The sequence below is a fragment of the Chelonia mydas genome, chromosome 5 (assembly GCF_015237465.2).
Source record: "Chelonia mydas isolate rCheMyd1 chromosome 5, rCheMyd1.pri.v2, whole genome shotgun sequence".
NCBI lineage: Eukaryota > Metazoa > Chordata > Testudines > Cheloniidae > Chelonia > Chelonia mydas.
This window is the reverse complement of record NC_051245.2, coordinates 15,727,996-15,742,067: the sequence shown is the minus strand read 5'-3', so window position 1 is coordinate 15,742,067 and position 14,072 is coordinate 15,727,996. Positions and strand designations below refer to the sequence as shown.

The window sequence follows — 14,072 nt, the reverse complement described above, 5'->3', positions numbered from 1 at the left end:
AGAAGCTTTATGTGGCTGAAGCACCAGCCAGGCCCAACCAATGGAAACTGCTCTGAGGATGTGCAAAACAACAATTAAATGAGGACTTTCCCATTTTTAGCATAGTTTTGGTCTTTTCTTCTCAATTATGGCTTTTTATTATAATTAACAAATGAGAACAACTGGTGGCTGGCTCAGAAGTAGGTCATGAACCTAAGCTCAGTTGTTCAGTGCCATCCACTGCACTGCCAAGCCTCTCTTTCTCCAGGCTTGAGAAGACCTCTAACTATTAGGAACTAGGAGGAAAGTTGCCCAGATGGCAGATTGCTCTGTAACTCAAAACGGCATCTGGTACTGGCTGCTGTAGGTGACAGGCTACTGGACTAGATGTGCGATTGCTCTGATTCATTATGGTAATTCTGATATACATAAAAAATAAATGGTACCCTTCTTTGGTGTTGTACAAAGCCCTGCTGCCTAATGGGGACAGCCTGAACACAGAGCTCTGTCCAGTTCTAACCCAGTACTACTTTTCATCCACACCTCTTTGACATAGAACCTGAAACAGAGGAACAAACCCCGCATATATCGGTTCCTGCAGTTTCTGTGGTATTTCTCTGTAGCTTGGGAGTAGTGTAATTAGTCACAGTTTTATAATGGACCCTTTTATAATAACCTGCAAACACTCCACAGCCTTACAAAATTTTCACTGAGCGTGGTGAGTGAAATCACCATTTTATTGATAAAACCTACTCACACCCACATCGCAGTTGGTGAGCTTGTATTTTTAGAATCTCACCACTCCTCCTTGCTGTTATAAAATAGCAAAATCTCTTCTCTTATGCAGCACCATGGAGAGAGAATTGCTTTGCTATGGGCCGCAATTGGTATAAAAGGACAATAAGTCAGTTGGCAAGCAAGCCCACTGATGCAGTGGATAAATGTACTCTGGGACTGAAACTCCGTCAAGGGGCCTGGCAACATAATGAAATGCTAGAGCAGAGGTGGGGTATTTGTCATCAAAGTTCTTGCCTCACGGAATGTTTTTCCTGTATTTTTTTTAATGTATACAAGTTCTTTATTTTAGCCTCTTCCATATGACTTTTGTATGCCAGTGGACTTGAGTGAACTAAATAATACAAAAAGCTACAAAGCAAAGCAAGAATATAGCTACAGGGTTAAAAAGAGATGGGAGTCACCAGTGAAACAAATGGGTTTTGACTTCAGGCAGGGGCTTGAAGAGGGAGCTTCAAATCCTCATGTTGTTGAAGGAGTTTTTCTGACCACACATGGAAACTTTCACAATCCCCAGACTCTGTAATGGATACTTTTTCTCTGTGTATCTTAGGACAGGTTATAGTTACCTTATGTATCATTTAAATGTCCCAGTTATAAATGTGGATGTTGAGTCAGAGTATAGTTACTCGCTATTCATCCCTGTGCCAAATGCAGTGAAATCAGGTTACTGGTAATATTTAGCAGGCTGGTTTTGAATCCCACTGATATCTCTGCACATGTCAGTGTAAAGTTCACTATTAAAAAAATACATTTTTCTTGATTTGATGGTTGGTTGGTCTGTAGAAAACCATTGGAAAACAAAGTGGCATCTTTCAAAGCTGGCCAGCTACTTCCTCTGATTTGTGTTCTGTGAACCGCTGCATGTAGGTTAAGAGTAGCGGCAGAACCCCTGGGGGGTTTATGGTTTGGACCTCATTAGTTCTAATCAGATGGCAGAATAACGACTTGCACGTTGAGTTGTCATCCAGAGCATGGTGAGGAAGCAACAGAATGTGCAGCCCCTATCCGTATGAAGAGCCACAGAACTCTGGCATACCCAGGGCTGGGCTTGGTTTTTAGATTATATTGGCGGTGCAGGGAAGAAAGAAACAATTAAAATTCTCCTTCTTAGTTTTTATAATACTAATTGCTGGATCTGTGGCTTTGAAGAAGGCTCGTTAGTTATCCCATTCTTTTTTTTTTTCCCCTGATAGATTTAAGGTTGGATTTAATGTTTCCTTTACTCTGAATAGCTCCCTGATCTTTGCTGGCTGATTCGTTGGAGCCCTGGGAGAATTTTATTTATTTGACACCCCTTCCAACATGAAGGAAACGGCCCAATCCTGAAAAATCCTGAATAGATGGATCAGTTATTAATTTCTGTTGCAGTAGCCCCTGGTCATTATCATTAGACTAGGTACTGTGTACACAAATCATTGGCTCTAAAGGCTTTAAAATGCCATAAGAGGACACACACTCCTGTTCTAGTACAGGTGACAACCCATGTCCAATAGTGGCCTTATGTCAGGTACTACTTGGGAAGTTTAAAAATACTGCACAATGCACCCGTTCCGTTGTGCCAGTAACACAATGAAAGCTATTTGTAGTGAACCTGAATATAGTGAAACTCTGTTTTGAGGGAAGAGGAATGAGGCCTGTGGATTTTCACTCTACTTATAGTAAAGTCCAACTCTCTAATAAGTGGGTTTCACTGTGAAGTGCATGACTTACGCCCTATGTGTATCTGGTAGGTGTTAATGTTGTGTGTCAGTGGGACTAAACGCCCCAATTTCCTATTGCAGAGTCAGAGCGATAAGAGGGTGGGGAAAAGCTAAAAATAGCATGGACAGCCTTTAGAAGGTGTAAATGGGTGTAGCTTTATTTAGATTGTAGCTATGCTGATTTACACCAACTAAGATTCTGGTCCATAAGAGTCTGAACCAATTTTTAATCTTAACATGATATTTTTCTAACTACCCAGTTACAATGAGTTTGATGGCTTAATTCTACATTGCATAAAGAAAGGTTTCAGTTATCATTTTACATTTTTATCTTTAAATTCCCTTTTTTTCCTGTGAGGGGGGAGGTGCTGATAAGTGGCATACCATTGCCAATATTGAATTGTGTTAATGGGGTGGGATTGGTTCCCGGCAATGTGTTGCCACTAACTGGCAGTTGATAGTATCAGGATTGCTATTAGGCGGAATACACTGTAGTGGAAATACTTACCATATATCACCATCAACGTTACAGGGATGGCTTACAGTGTAGTGTTCTGTTCAGTTCAGCTTCTTACACTGTGCCCATCACCATGGAATCTGAGTGCGTCCCAAAACTGCATTAAGCAACGTGATTCTCATCTGTCTTGTGTGGCTCTTTTTCTCCCTTCCTTTCCCCAGCAGGAAGTTGTGATAGAATTGTTATTATTTTAAAATTTTCCAATTCTTTTAATGTTTTTCCTTTTGTGTGATGAATATTTAACTAGGTTTCCAAATGTGGTTGCTTTTAAAGGGTTGATAAGCCCTTATATAAACTGAGTTCTTTTTCAATTTATTCTGTATGGGGGGCTTTTGGCAGTGGTGGTGTCACTTTATCCTCGCAGAAAACCTTGGTTATATAAAGCAGAGGTCCCCAAACTGTGGGGCTAGGGGGCCATGCAGGAACATTTGGGGGGGAGCAGTGGGGCCTGAGCCAGCCCCCCTGGGGGGGGCAGGGAGGGAGCGCCACCCAGCCCAGCTCCAGCCCCACCCCCAGCTGTGGCCCTGGCTCCTGCCTCAGCTCTGTCCCCAGCCTTGGCCCCTGACCGAGGCTGGGTCATAGCTTCTGCTCCTAACCCCACCCCTGGCCTCGGCCCCTGGCCACACCTCCGTTCCCGGCCCCCATCTCTGCCCTGGTCGTGGCTCCATTCCGGCCCCAGCCCCGCCCCCAGGTGCAGCCCCAAACTCGGCCCCCTTACCCTTGTCCTCGTGGCCCAGTTCCCAGCCCTGGCTCCCAGGGGAGGCGTTACCGTGAAAAGTTTGGGGAGCCCCGATATAAAGCGTTGCATTGCAGTTTTGGCCTGTTGTCCACAGGCAAAATTTCACTCTCTTGAGTGTTATGCTTGTGCTGTGCATTGGTTAATTGTTGCCCTCCATCCCATAGGTGTCTGTGTTTTATATGCCTCATTTGTGAAGTGCTTTGATGATCTTATAGAGCACCTTTCGGTAACTTGGAAAACACGATAGATTCAAAATCAGAAAGAGACCATAAAGAATATATGTCTATGCAAGATTGAAAGAACCCTTCATCTTTCTCTCACAGCAGTTAAAATTTTCAGTTTCTCACTGCTGACCAAGACAAATTTTACCCACTAGGAGAAACCTGAGATGCATTTTTGTTGGTGCTTGATATAAATGCATTGTTAATAATTTAAAGGGTCCAGTTGCCTCAGTCAGTGAAATAGTTGACTTTAGTTCCATATATCTCATTTGGCACCAGTGTTGTGGTCAGGTGAAGTGAGGTAGGAATAATGAAAAGACCTCGTCACGGCGTTGTAAATTTACACGGCTGGCAAAGCTGTAATCGGGGTTAAAAATCAAGGAGTGAGAAATGTCAGCCTGACTTGGCTTTTAGTCCCACAGAACGTATGCCTGATCCTGATTACAATTGAAGGCACTGAGGGCATGGTGAAGTCGAACCAACAGCTGTCTGAAAATATAAACCACTTGTATTTAGCTGCATTTCCTAGAATTCCTGATCCTTTGATCCAGTGTTTGAATAGATGACACTGTTTCCTGTTAAAAAATCCTTTATAGGGAATGACTAGCAGAGAATAGTGGCGCTTCATTTATGTTTTTTAATGGATTAAGCAACCAGTCTGTTCCTCGGGATATTGATTTTAGTAGAACAAACTTCCTTTAACTTAGTGGTAGACACATGTGCCTCTGCTGCATAATCCCCATAGAACGCATGTGCATGCGGCTGGGTTTGCGGCGCTGAGATTGTTTTCCCGTAACTGTATGAAAATGTGGCACATACACGCAGCTAAGAATGTAGCTTTTTATAAAATATCCCCTTCATTCAACTGTCTCCACTGACAGCCCTGGGAATTCGTCAGCTTCCTTTAGGCTGAACATCTCAGCCATGAGACAGCAACAAAAGTGACCTTGATCACAGTTGACTGCTCTCCTTAAGGCTTTCTTCTCTCTCGCTTTTTATTTTTTATGTTTTGTTTTGTTTTTTTGGCCAGTTTGTGCAGCGAGAGATAAGGCAGAGGCGCTCTAAGAGCGACAGGGAATAAGCCATGTTTAAAATGCCTTGGATGGGCCTGGTGGCACTCAGTGCATCATGCTGAGCAATGGGATCCCAAGGCTTTGTATGAGGAGACATAACTCATTCCCCTAGGTTTTGGCCTAGTAGAGGCTCGACAGGTTGACATGCTGCATAGATTTAAATGAACAGACAGAAGTGGAAACGCCTGCTGAGGGTGACTGCAGAGAATGCTGTTGGCAGCATCTACTGTAACAAAGCAAGTGGTCAGTCGCTTATTCAGATAGGGCATATTTATTTAAGATATTATAACAGTCTATATTTATATAGGAACTTTTTGCCCAAAAGGATCCTAAAGCACTTTACAAATTTAATAAACTAATATAGGGTGCTGTACAAACTATATATTTTCTTGGTTTGAAGATCTTACATCTTCATACCAGTATAGGAGAGGACATGTACAATACCCTGTGAAGTTAAAACTATGAGAGCAATTTAGTAAGGCAGGCTGAAATCAGATAAATGCTATTTGGTCTGAAAATGGGGGCTAACACCCCGACTGTGTGAAAAGTGCTATGGGATCTCTAATAATAACAAATGGTCAGTGATTTTTCATTTTAGGGCTCATTCTCCCACAGCTGTTCAGTGCCCCTTAAAAGCCTGATGGCATGTTGAGGCTGTAATGGCTCAAAGTAAAGTGTCACCATCAACATTTTCTGCCACACCTAAGTCTCACAGCCAAGAGGAAGGATGGCCCGGTGCCTGGGCATTAGCCTGGAACTTAGGCGACTTGGGTTCAATTCTTTGTTCCGCCATAGACTTCCTGTGTGACCCTGGGGAAGTCACTCAATCTTTGTGTCAAAGAAAAAAGACAGTAAAATTTGTGTAAAATGAGCTAAGAACAGTTCCCTGTCTCGTGGGGCATTGTGAAGATTAGTAGACTAAAGATTGTGGCGCGTCCAGTGTCACATTTCCTGAGCTAACTGCACCTCTGATCCTTTTGTGACCACCTAGAGGGCACCCCATTTTGATCTCAGACATCTAGCTGTCACCTCTCTTGAGGCAGAATCCCATGACACACACTCTCCCCTTCTAGAGTGGGCCTTAGGCTGCAGAATTCTACAGTTTACTGTAATTGTCAGGGGCAGTGACAGGGTTAACCAGTGAGGAGCCAGCTCTCATAAAAACAAAGTACTGTTCGTTCAGAACAAAAGCATTTCAGAAAAAAACCTATCTTTAAAACAATAAACAGCTTATTTGCAGGTCTAATTTGTCAGGCAGTTACCCATCTTCCACATGGAGACCCTGACACACATTCAATGAATTAAAAACGGATAAATCATGGGCCTCAAAAAGTAATTGTAAATGGGGAATTATCATTGAGTGGGTATGTTTCTAATGAGGTCCTGCAAGGATTGATTCTTGACCCCATGCTATTTAATATTTTTGTCAATCACTTGGGGGAAAAAAACCATATAATCATCACCGGTAATGTTTGAAGATGACACACAATTGGGGGAGTGGTAAATGAAGAGGACAGGTCACTGATACAGGGCAACCTGGATCTCTCGGTATGCTGGGTGCAAGCATATAATATTCATTGTAATATGGCTAAATGTATATGTATACATCTAGGAACAAAGAATGCAGGCATGGGGGACTCTCTCCAGGGAAACAGTGACTCTGAAAAAGATTGAGGAGAGGGAGGGGGAAGGTTGGAGCAAGCAGCCAATTCACACACGGCAGGGGAAGTCAGAGAACTTTCTTCAGTTCTGACTGGAATGTCCAGAGGTCCCTGCTTTGGATGCTTTGTTCCTACTAGCTGGAGTCTTTGGCTGGCTGTTCTCTGCAGTTTTTCCCCAGAGTCACATGGTGGCGGGGAAGGGAAGCACCCCTTGTATCCTAGTACCCCCATATAAGTACGTAAGATAGATGGAAGTACTTTCCCGGACTGATCTTGCTTAGCCATTAAATGTAATGAGATCAAATCACAAGGGAGCATGCAATTCTTTGAATGGGGTGTGGGGCAGGAGAGGTTATATAAATAATCCACCTGTGCCCTGTAGTGGGATTATAGTCTCTCACAATATGGTTTAAAATGCAAAAGTATGAAACTGGAAGTTCCTGATACAGTACAGCACTATTGGCCTGCTTTATTTTTTGTCAAAGAAAGTCATTTATTTCAGATATTTGAGAACAGCCAAGCCATGTTCATATACACAACATGAGTGTGACTGGTTTGGGCAGGACTCTGGGATTTTAAAAAGCCAGAGATTTCTTGGAATTTCAGTTTTTATAACAGTGCTTTTTAAATGAGTTCACATATTATAATAAATTCTGTGAAGAGGCTGCTAGGTCTTTCTTAAATTCAAATATAGATAGATAGACACCTAGTCCTACAGTTCATCAAATTTGATATATTTTGATGACACAGTTAAGTTTGAAAAACTGCTCACCAAATCACTCTGTTTCGTAGGCATATTAAGAAAATCTAGAATCTTGTCTTAATTTTTTTGTTTGTGAAAACCTGTCATTTTGCTGCAAAAGGCTGCCTTTGTTTTGAAAATGATTAAATTTCTGTCCTGAGCAATTAATAAACTTTGCCCAAGCACAGGAATCTTACTGCTTTTTTGCTGGTAGGGATACAAAATGTCTTACCCTGAGTAAACCATTTGAATGTTTGCATCAATATTGAATGAGAACACTGGCAGGGGACGGGGGGCAATGATGGTTTTGCAGCAGTCAGGCCAACAAGAGCTGGGTTACTGAAAAAGGGATTGGGATGATGGCCTGTTTTGTTTCTCAGATATTAACAAATGGAACAGATGGCAACACTCTTGTTGTAATTCACATTACTCATTGTTTAGCAATGATCTTGGAGCTGTACAGAACCCTGAATTAGTCCCTGTCCCAAAGAGCTCAGTCTGAGACCTATATATAGATCTGCAGTTGGTGTAGATCAGTTGAGTGCTATTGACTTCTATGGCGGGATGTTGACTTTTACTAGCTGAAGATCTGGGGACACACTGAGAAATCCAGATGGAGGAATAACTTAGGGTTTTGGTTTCTTAATTAATACCTATTACTATAAACTCATCCTTGTGCTCCCTTATGTAATGTCATTTGGTGATGCCAGCCTTGAATTCTGCTGTATTACACTCTCTTCCACCATTTTGACCTCTTCCATGCTGCCTGCTATGTGTGGACTGACCTCCCTAAACCTGGTACCAAGCCATCTCCCTCTGCTGAGTCCAGTTCCTACTAAAGGCTCATTTCTGCCATCACCTATAAGACATGGGCTAAAAGTGTTTAAAAAATAATAATGTAATGAAACCATGAAGGTGTGTAGTATCTATGCCTTTGAGTGCTCGTGTGATCTAATTGTAAACCTCCTTCCTCTCTTTTGTGTTTTCTAGGTTCCTAAAGGAACTGACCAGAACTGGGCACAGAAATTATATGACAGACATTCTAGCAGCCAGCACTTCCAAAAACCTCGAATGTCCAATACCTCCTTCATTGTTGTTCACTTTGCAGATAAGGTATCAGGGCATATACTAAACACGCAGCACGTTAAACACGAGAGTTTGTGATGACTAGTCAGGATGGAAGGGGTTTGCATTAGGAGTCACTTTTTTTTTTTAAACCACATTTAGCTATTTAGGCAATGACTTTCCAAGGTGCCTAAGGTATCTACCAAATTGCCATTTTATTTTAATTGGGCATTCAAATCTCTTAGTAAGCACTTAAAATCTCAGCCTTAGACTTTGTACGGAGTTTTAAACAGGGATAGTTGAGTCTTCTGGTTTAACAAAACAAACCTCCTTCAGAGAGCTGTGTCAAATTAACATTAGTAGAGGTTGCTACATACAGGAAAGATTGAAACAAGGACATTTTCTTGAGCGCCAAAAAATCTTGTGCTTCACTGTTGTAAGATATGAGTGGAACTGGGACCATTTTCCCTCCTCTGTGAGGGAGAAAAACTCCAACTTTTGATTTTCCAAAGCTTAGAGGCTGATGCTGTAACATCCAGTAATGGTCTCAAGCTTTATTTAAAACATGATTTGACAGATATTGCTCAGAGCAGGCAAGAATCTGTGAAGAGGTTGTAGTTACCCATGTATCTGTCTCTGTGTCTAAAATGGAAATCAAAAGCAGCTCTGAGTAAGGATAAAGGAGTCAGGTGACACTAATGCTACTGCCAAGCAGTGTGTATTGTCCTTAATAAAGTCTGAGTCTTTTTATCCTAACTTGAGTGAATTGCGCTATTCACAGGTAAGGCTGGGACTCGAGTTCCATTATACACCTGATTCTAAGCACATTCTCACCAAATCTTCCAAAAGAAGATATTCCCATTTCAAATTCTGCATGTGTGATCGCTGACAGTTAGTGATTTGCTTGAATTTGAATTAGAAAAAAATAGGTTTTACTCAATCTTTTGAAGACTCATCCAGTGCTTTTTGGCCAGGTCGTACTTGAAAAACAACGGATTCTAAATTCCAAAAAAATGTACTTGCAAGAGAGATTGGGTGAGACCTAGCACAGAGCTCTCCAAGATCTTTTGAGACTGAGGTATGGGTGGTTATTCACTGGCTTACCAGGAATGCCAAAGTGGGCCTTTCAAAGCGTGCCATAGGTGCTACAAGTACTCATATGAATGGTAGAGTCCTGGAAATTTTGCAGTTAACTTCAGTGGGAACAGGATTGGATCCTGAAGGGGTTAATAACTGGGTAATGTACAGTGTTTGAATTAAGTGTTGTAATGCCTTGTATCTTACACTCAAATATTTTTTATTAATAGGATAAACTGATGTGATCTTCCTCACACTTTTCCCCCATTCATTCAGCCATATGCACTACCTTTCCAATGAGTTTATGGCAATATAAATGATGCCTAAAACGGTGCGAGACTACACATCGTAATTACAGCAAGAGACTTGCAATATGCTGACTAATCTGAGGATAGGTCTATACTTCAATTAAACACCTGCAGCTGGCCAGAGTCAGCTGACTCGGGCCCATTGGAGTTGGGCTGCAGGGTTATACACTTGCAGTGTAGACATTTGGGCTGGGGCTGGAGCCTGAGCTCAGGACCCCAGAGTTGGGAGAGTCCCAGAACCCAGGCTCCAGCATGAGCCTTAATGTCTGTACTTCCATATTACAGCCCAAGCTGTGTGAGCCCAACTCAGCTAATGGTTGCCAGCCATAGGTGTTTAATTGCAGTGTAGATGCATTCTGAGGGGTTTAACCACCATTCCGTTTCTCCATTGCTTTGTGTGGTAGGTGGAGTATCAGTCTGATGGATTTCTGGAGAAAAACAGGGACACTGTATATGAAGAACAGATCAACATACTGAAGGCCAGCAAGGTAAGAGCAGAAGGTTTGGAAAATAGTCCACATTAAACCAAAGTTGGCATTGCTGAACTGTTCTGATATCTTTGCTCATTTTAAAACACCCAGGAGCGTGTGCAAAAGCTCTTACAGTCTACACGGTCAGGAACAAAAATAAAAAGTAAATGTAAAAAGTGAACTTAAGCTGTCATTTTATCCAGGTGTTCTCTTCATTCATGTAACCTGCAATCTCCTCCCTGCTGTATATCCCCTGTCATGCTTAAGGTCCTAAATCATGATCACCATCTTTCAATCAGCTTGGCTTGATTGGAACCCCCTTCACAACCTGCTGACCCTATTCCTTAGTCAGTCAGGGTAAAGATCACCCAGTGCAGAGGGCCAGCCCAAGAGGATTTAAGTGATGCATGGGATTTGTGCTGGACGTCTACATGGGAGTGATTTCACTTCCAAAGAAGTGTCACTGCTCAATAACAATGAAGCTTTCTTTTCTTTCTCTCTCCCTTCCTGCCCTTCTCCCACCCTGGGACTATGTGCATGGTCTTTGAAGCACCTCCAGCCTCGGCTGATCCAGAGATTAAAAGACCATGATCAGGAATTAAACCCATATGTTGCAGGTGGTATTGCAGAGCATTTCTTTTAACCTGCTATCCTGGGCCATAAATGCAATGCTTGTAGATGAAAAAGCATTTACTTTTTACTTCACTGCAGTATGTCACAGTTATGCTTGTTGCTTCCATGTAAGCTATACGATCACAACTCTATTTTTTTTCATTTTTATTAAATAGAGAGTTAATATAGCATTAAGGTAGAAATATCAAGGAATCTGCATACAAGAAATTCCAAACATTGTCACAACTCCCATAACATTACTGCCCATATATGCTACGATATGCAACATTAACGAGTAATACGTTAAGGTTTACAGCGAACAACAAAAAAGTTCCTTGATCTCTGTGACACTAAGAGCATCCCAATGCCAGAAGGCAAGGGGCTCCCTGGTATCTAGCAGTGAGTTCAGCTGGTGAGACCAGCTCAGTATATCCCAACTCACTACTATTATAATCTGTATCTGAAAGGTGTTATGTGATGTCATTGGAAAACTAATAACATGCTGGTTATTAATATCACTGAAATGTTTGTAGCAACACTAGGAATTATGGATACTCTCTGATATTATGTTCTAGAGACTGTAAAAAGACAAAGGAGGAAAGTTTTTTTTTCCAGACAAAGGGGAAGGCAAACACCTCTGGCTCAGTAGCAAACCAAGCCATATGTGAACAGAGACATGGACGATGGACTGTTCATATCCATCAGAGGTTGTAGGAAGGGTATTTGCATTGTAAAATCACAGGAGACTGCAAAATTGACATAGTGCTGAATCTCTGGGGGACATAGCAAGCAGAGCTGAGCTGAGCCCTAGGTGGGCTTCCTGACCTGTAAGACAAAGCCAATCCCTTTGAGGAAATAAGGAAGAGAGAGAGAGAGAGAGAGAGAGAGAGACACTCCACCTTTCTCCTTCACCTTAGGAGACAAAGGAACCAAACAATTTGATCTTTGTGATGGGTCCTGGCCAGGCTGGCCAGCAAAAGGAAAGGGTGAGAGAAACCATCTTGAATAAAGACTGTCTCTTGCTAGATTTGAGTTTTAGATGCGTGTCATCACTTTTAGATTAGGGATGTAAATACCATTTTAAAAATTAAGCGTTTAAACGATTTAAAAATATGTTGTTTAAACGGTTAACTATTTAAGTGGCTCGGGCCTGTCTGGCCAGCATGGCTGGAGCTGGGGTCACTCCAGCCGGGCGCCGTGGCTATGCCCGCTCTGTCTGGGTGGTGCCACTCCGGCCAGGTGCCGTGAGGGTTAACAGTTAAGGTGGTTAACCAGTAACACTATGCTTTCCGGTTAACCTTTTACATCCTTATTTTTGATGTTTGTAACCATTTCTCCTTTTATTCCTGCTACGTGATGTCACTTAACTGATGTCCTTTTGTTAATAAACTTGTTTTATTTTTACTATAAGTCAGTCCATGCTGTGCTTGAAGAGCATGTTTACTCCAGGTTTCAGAGTAACAGCCGTGTTAGTCTGTACTCGCAAAAAGAAAAGGAGTACTTGTGGCACCTTAGAGACTAACCAATTTATTTGAGCATAAGCTTTCGTGAGTTACAGCTCACTTCATCAGATGCATGTAGTGGAAAATACAGTGGGGAGATTTTATATACACAGAGAACATGAAACAATGGGTGTTACCATACAGACTGTAACAAGAGTGATCAGGTAAGGTGAGCTATTACCAGCAGGAGAGCTGGGGGGGAACCGTTTGTAGTGGTAATCAAGGTGGGCCATTTCCAGCAGTTGACCAGAACATGTGAGGAACAGTGGGGGGAGGGAGGGGGAAGAAATAAACATGGGGAAACAGTTTTACTTTGTGTAATGACCCATCCACTCCCAGTCTTTATTCAAGCCAAAGTTAATTGTATCCAGTTTGCAAATTAATTTCAGTTCAGCAGTCTCTCATTGGAGTCTGTTTTTGAAGTCTTTTTGTTGAAGAATTGCCACTTTTAGGTCTGTAATCGAGTGACCAAAGAGATTGAAGTGTTCTCCGACTGGTTTTTGAATGTTATAATTCTTGATGTCTGATTTGTGTCCATTTATTCTTTTACGTAGAGACTGTCCAGTTTGGCCAATGTACATGGCAGAGGGGCATTGCTGGCACATATCACATTGGTAGATATGCAGGTGAACGAGTCTCTGATAGTGTGGCTGATGTGATTAGGCCCTATGATGGTGTCCCCTGAATAGATATGTGGACACAACTGGCAATGGGCTTTGTTGCAAGGATAGGTTCCTGGGTTAGTGTTTTTGTTGTGTGGTGTGTGGTTGCTGGTGAGTATTTGCTTCAGGTTGGGGGGCTGTCTGTCAGGCCAGGAACCTATCCTTGCAACAAAGCCCGTTGCCAACTGATGGTGTCCCCTGAATAGCTATGTGGACACCGCATAAAAAGTAAACCCTACAGGTGCAAAAGTCCAGAAGGCAATTTTTTTCTTATGATTTTGGGGGTCATTACACAAAGCAAAACCATTTCCCCACGTCCATTCCCCCGCCCCGTTCCCTCCCGCCCCTGGCTCACCTGCTGGCAATAGCTCACCTTACCTGATCACTCTTGTTACAGTGTGTATGGTAACACCCATTGTTTCATGTTCTCTGTGTATACAAAATCTCCCCGCTGCATTTTCCACTACACGCATCCGATGAAGTGAGCTGCAGGGTTCACTTTTTATGTGGTGTCCACATATCTATGTATATAAAATCTCCCCACTGTATTTTCCACTGCATGCATCCGATGAAGTGAGCTGTAACTCACGAAAGCTTATGCTCAAATAAATTGGTTAGTCTCTAAGGTGCCACAAGTCCTCCTTTTCTTTTTGTGTTTACTCCAGTTAAGTTAATAAGCTGCAATGCACTGAATCTTTAAAAGTGCAGCAAACTTAATACCTTCTGTGAGTGAACAGTGATAGGGGCTGTGCATTGCAGAGAAACCTCTCTGTGGAGCTTGGGGGCTGGAGTTCACTGATTGTTACCTGCTCGGCAAGGTTTGGGCTGGGAGAGCCTGGAGGAGCTTGCTGGTGAGGAAGACAGACTGGTGTGGCAGGGAGCTGACAGACAAGGTAATCTCCAGCAAAGCTCACCTTTGCCCAGCTCTCAATATCCCCAGCAACGT

The 14,072-nt window shown here is 42.4% G+C and overlaps 1 protein-coding gene across 4 annotated transcripts in view; it reads left to right on the top strand.

Moving 5' to 3' along the window:
* The window catches only part of MYO5B (myosin VB), a 357,700-nt gene that overhangs the window by 221,455 nt on the left and 122,173 nt on the right, over positions 1-14,072 (top strand). For all 4 annotated transcript variants that reach the window (XM_043546335.1, XM_043546334.1, XM_027817527.3 and 1 more), the window contains exons 13-14: positions 8,421-8,543; positions 10,285-10,368. In XM_043546335.1, the coding sequence (XP_043402270.1) occupies positions 8,421-8,543; positions 10,285-10,368 (207 nt within the window). The remainder of the gene's footprint in view (positions 1-8,420; positions 8,544-10,284; positions 10,369-14,072) is intronic.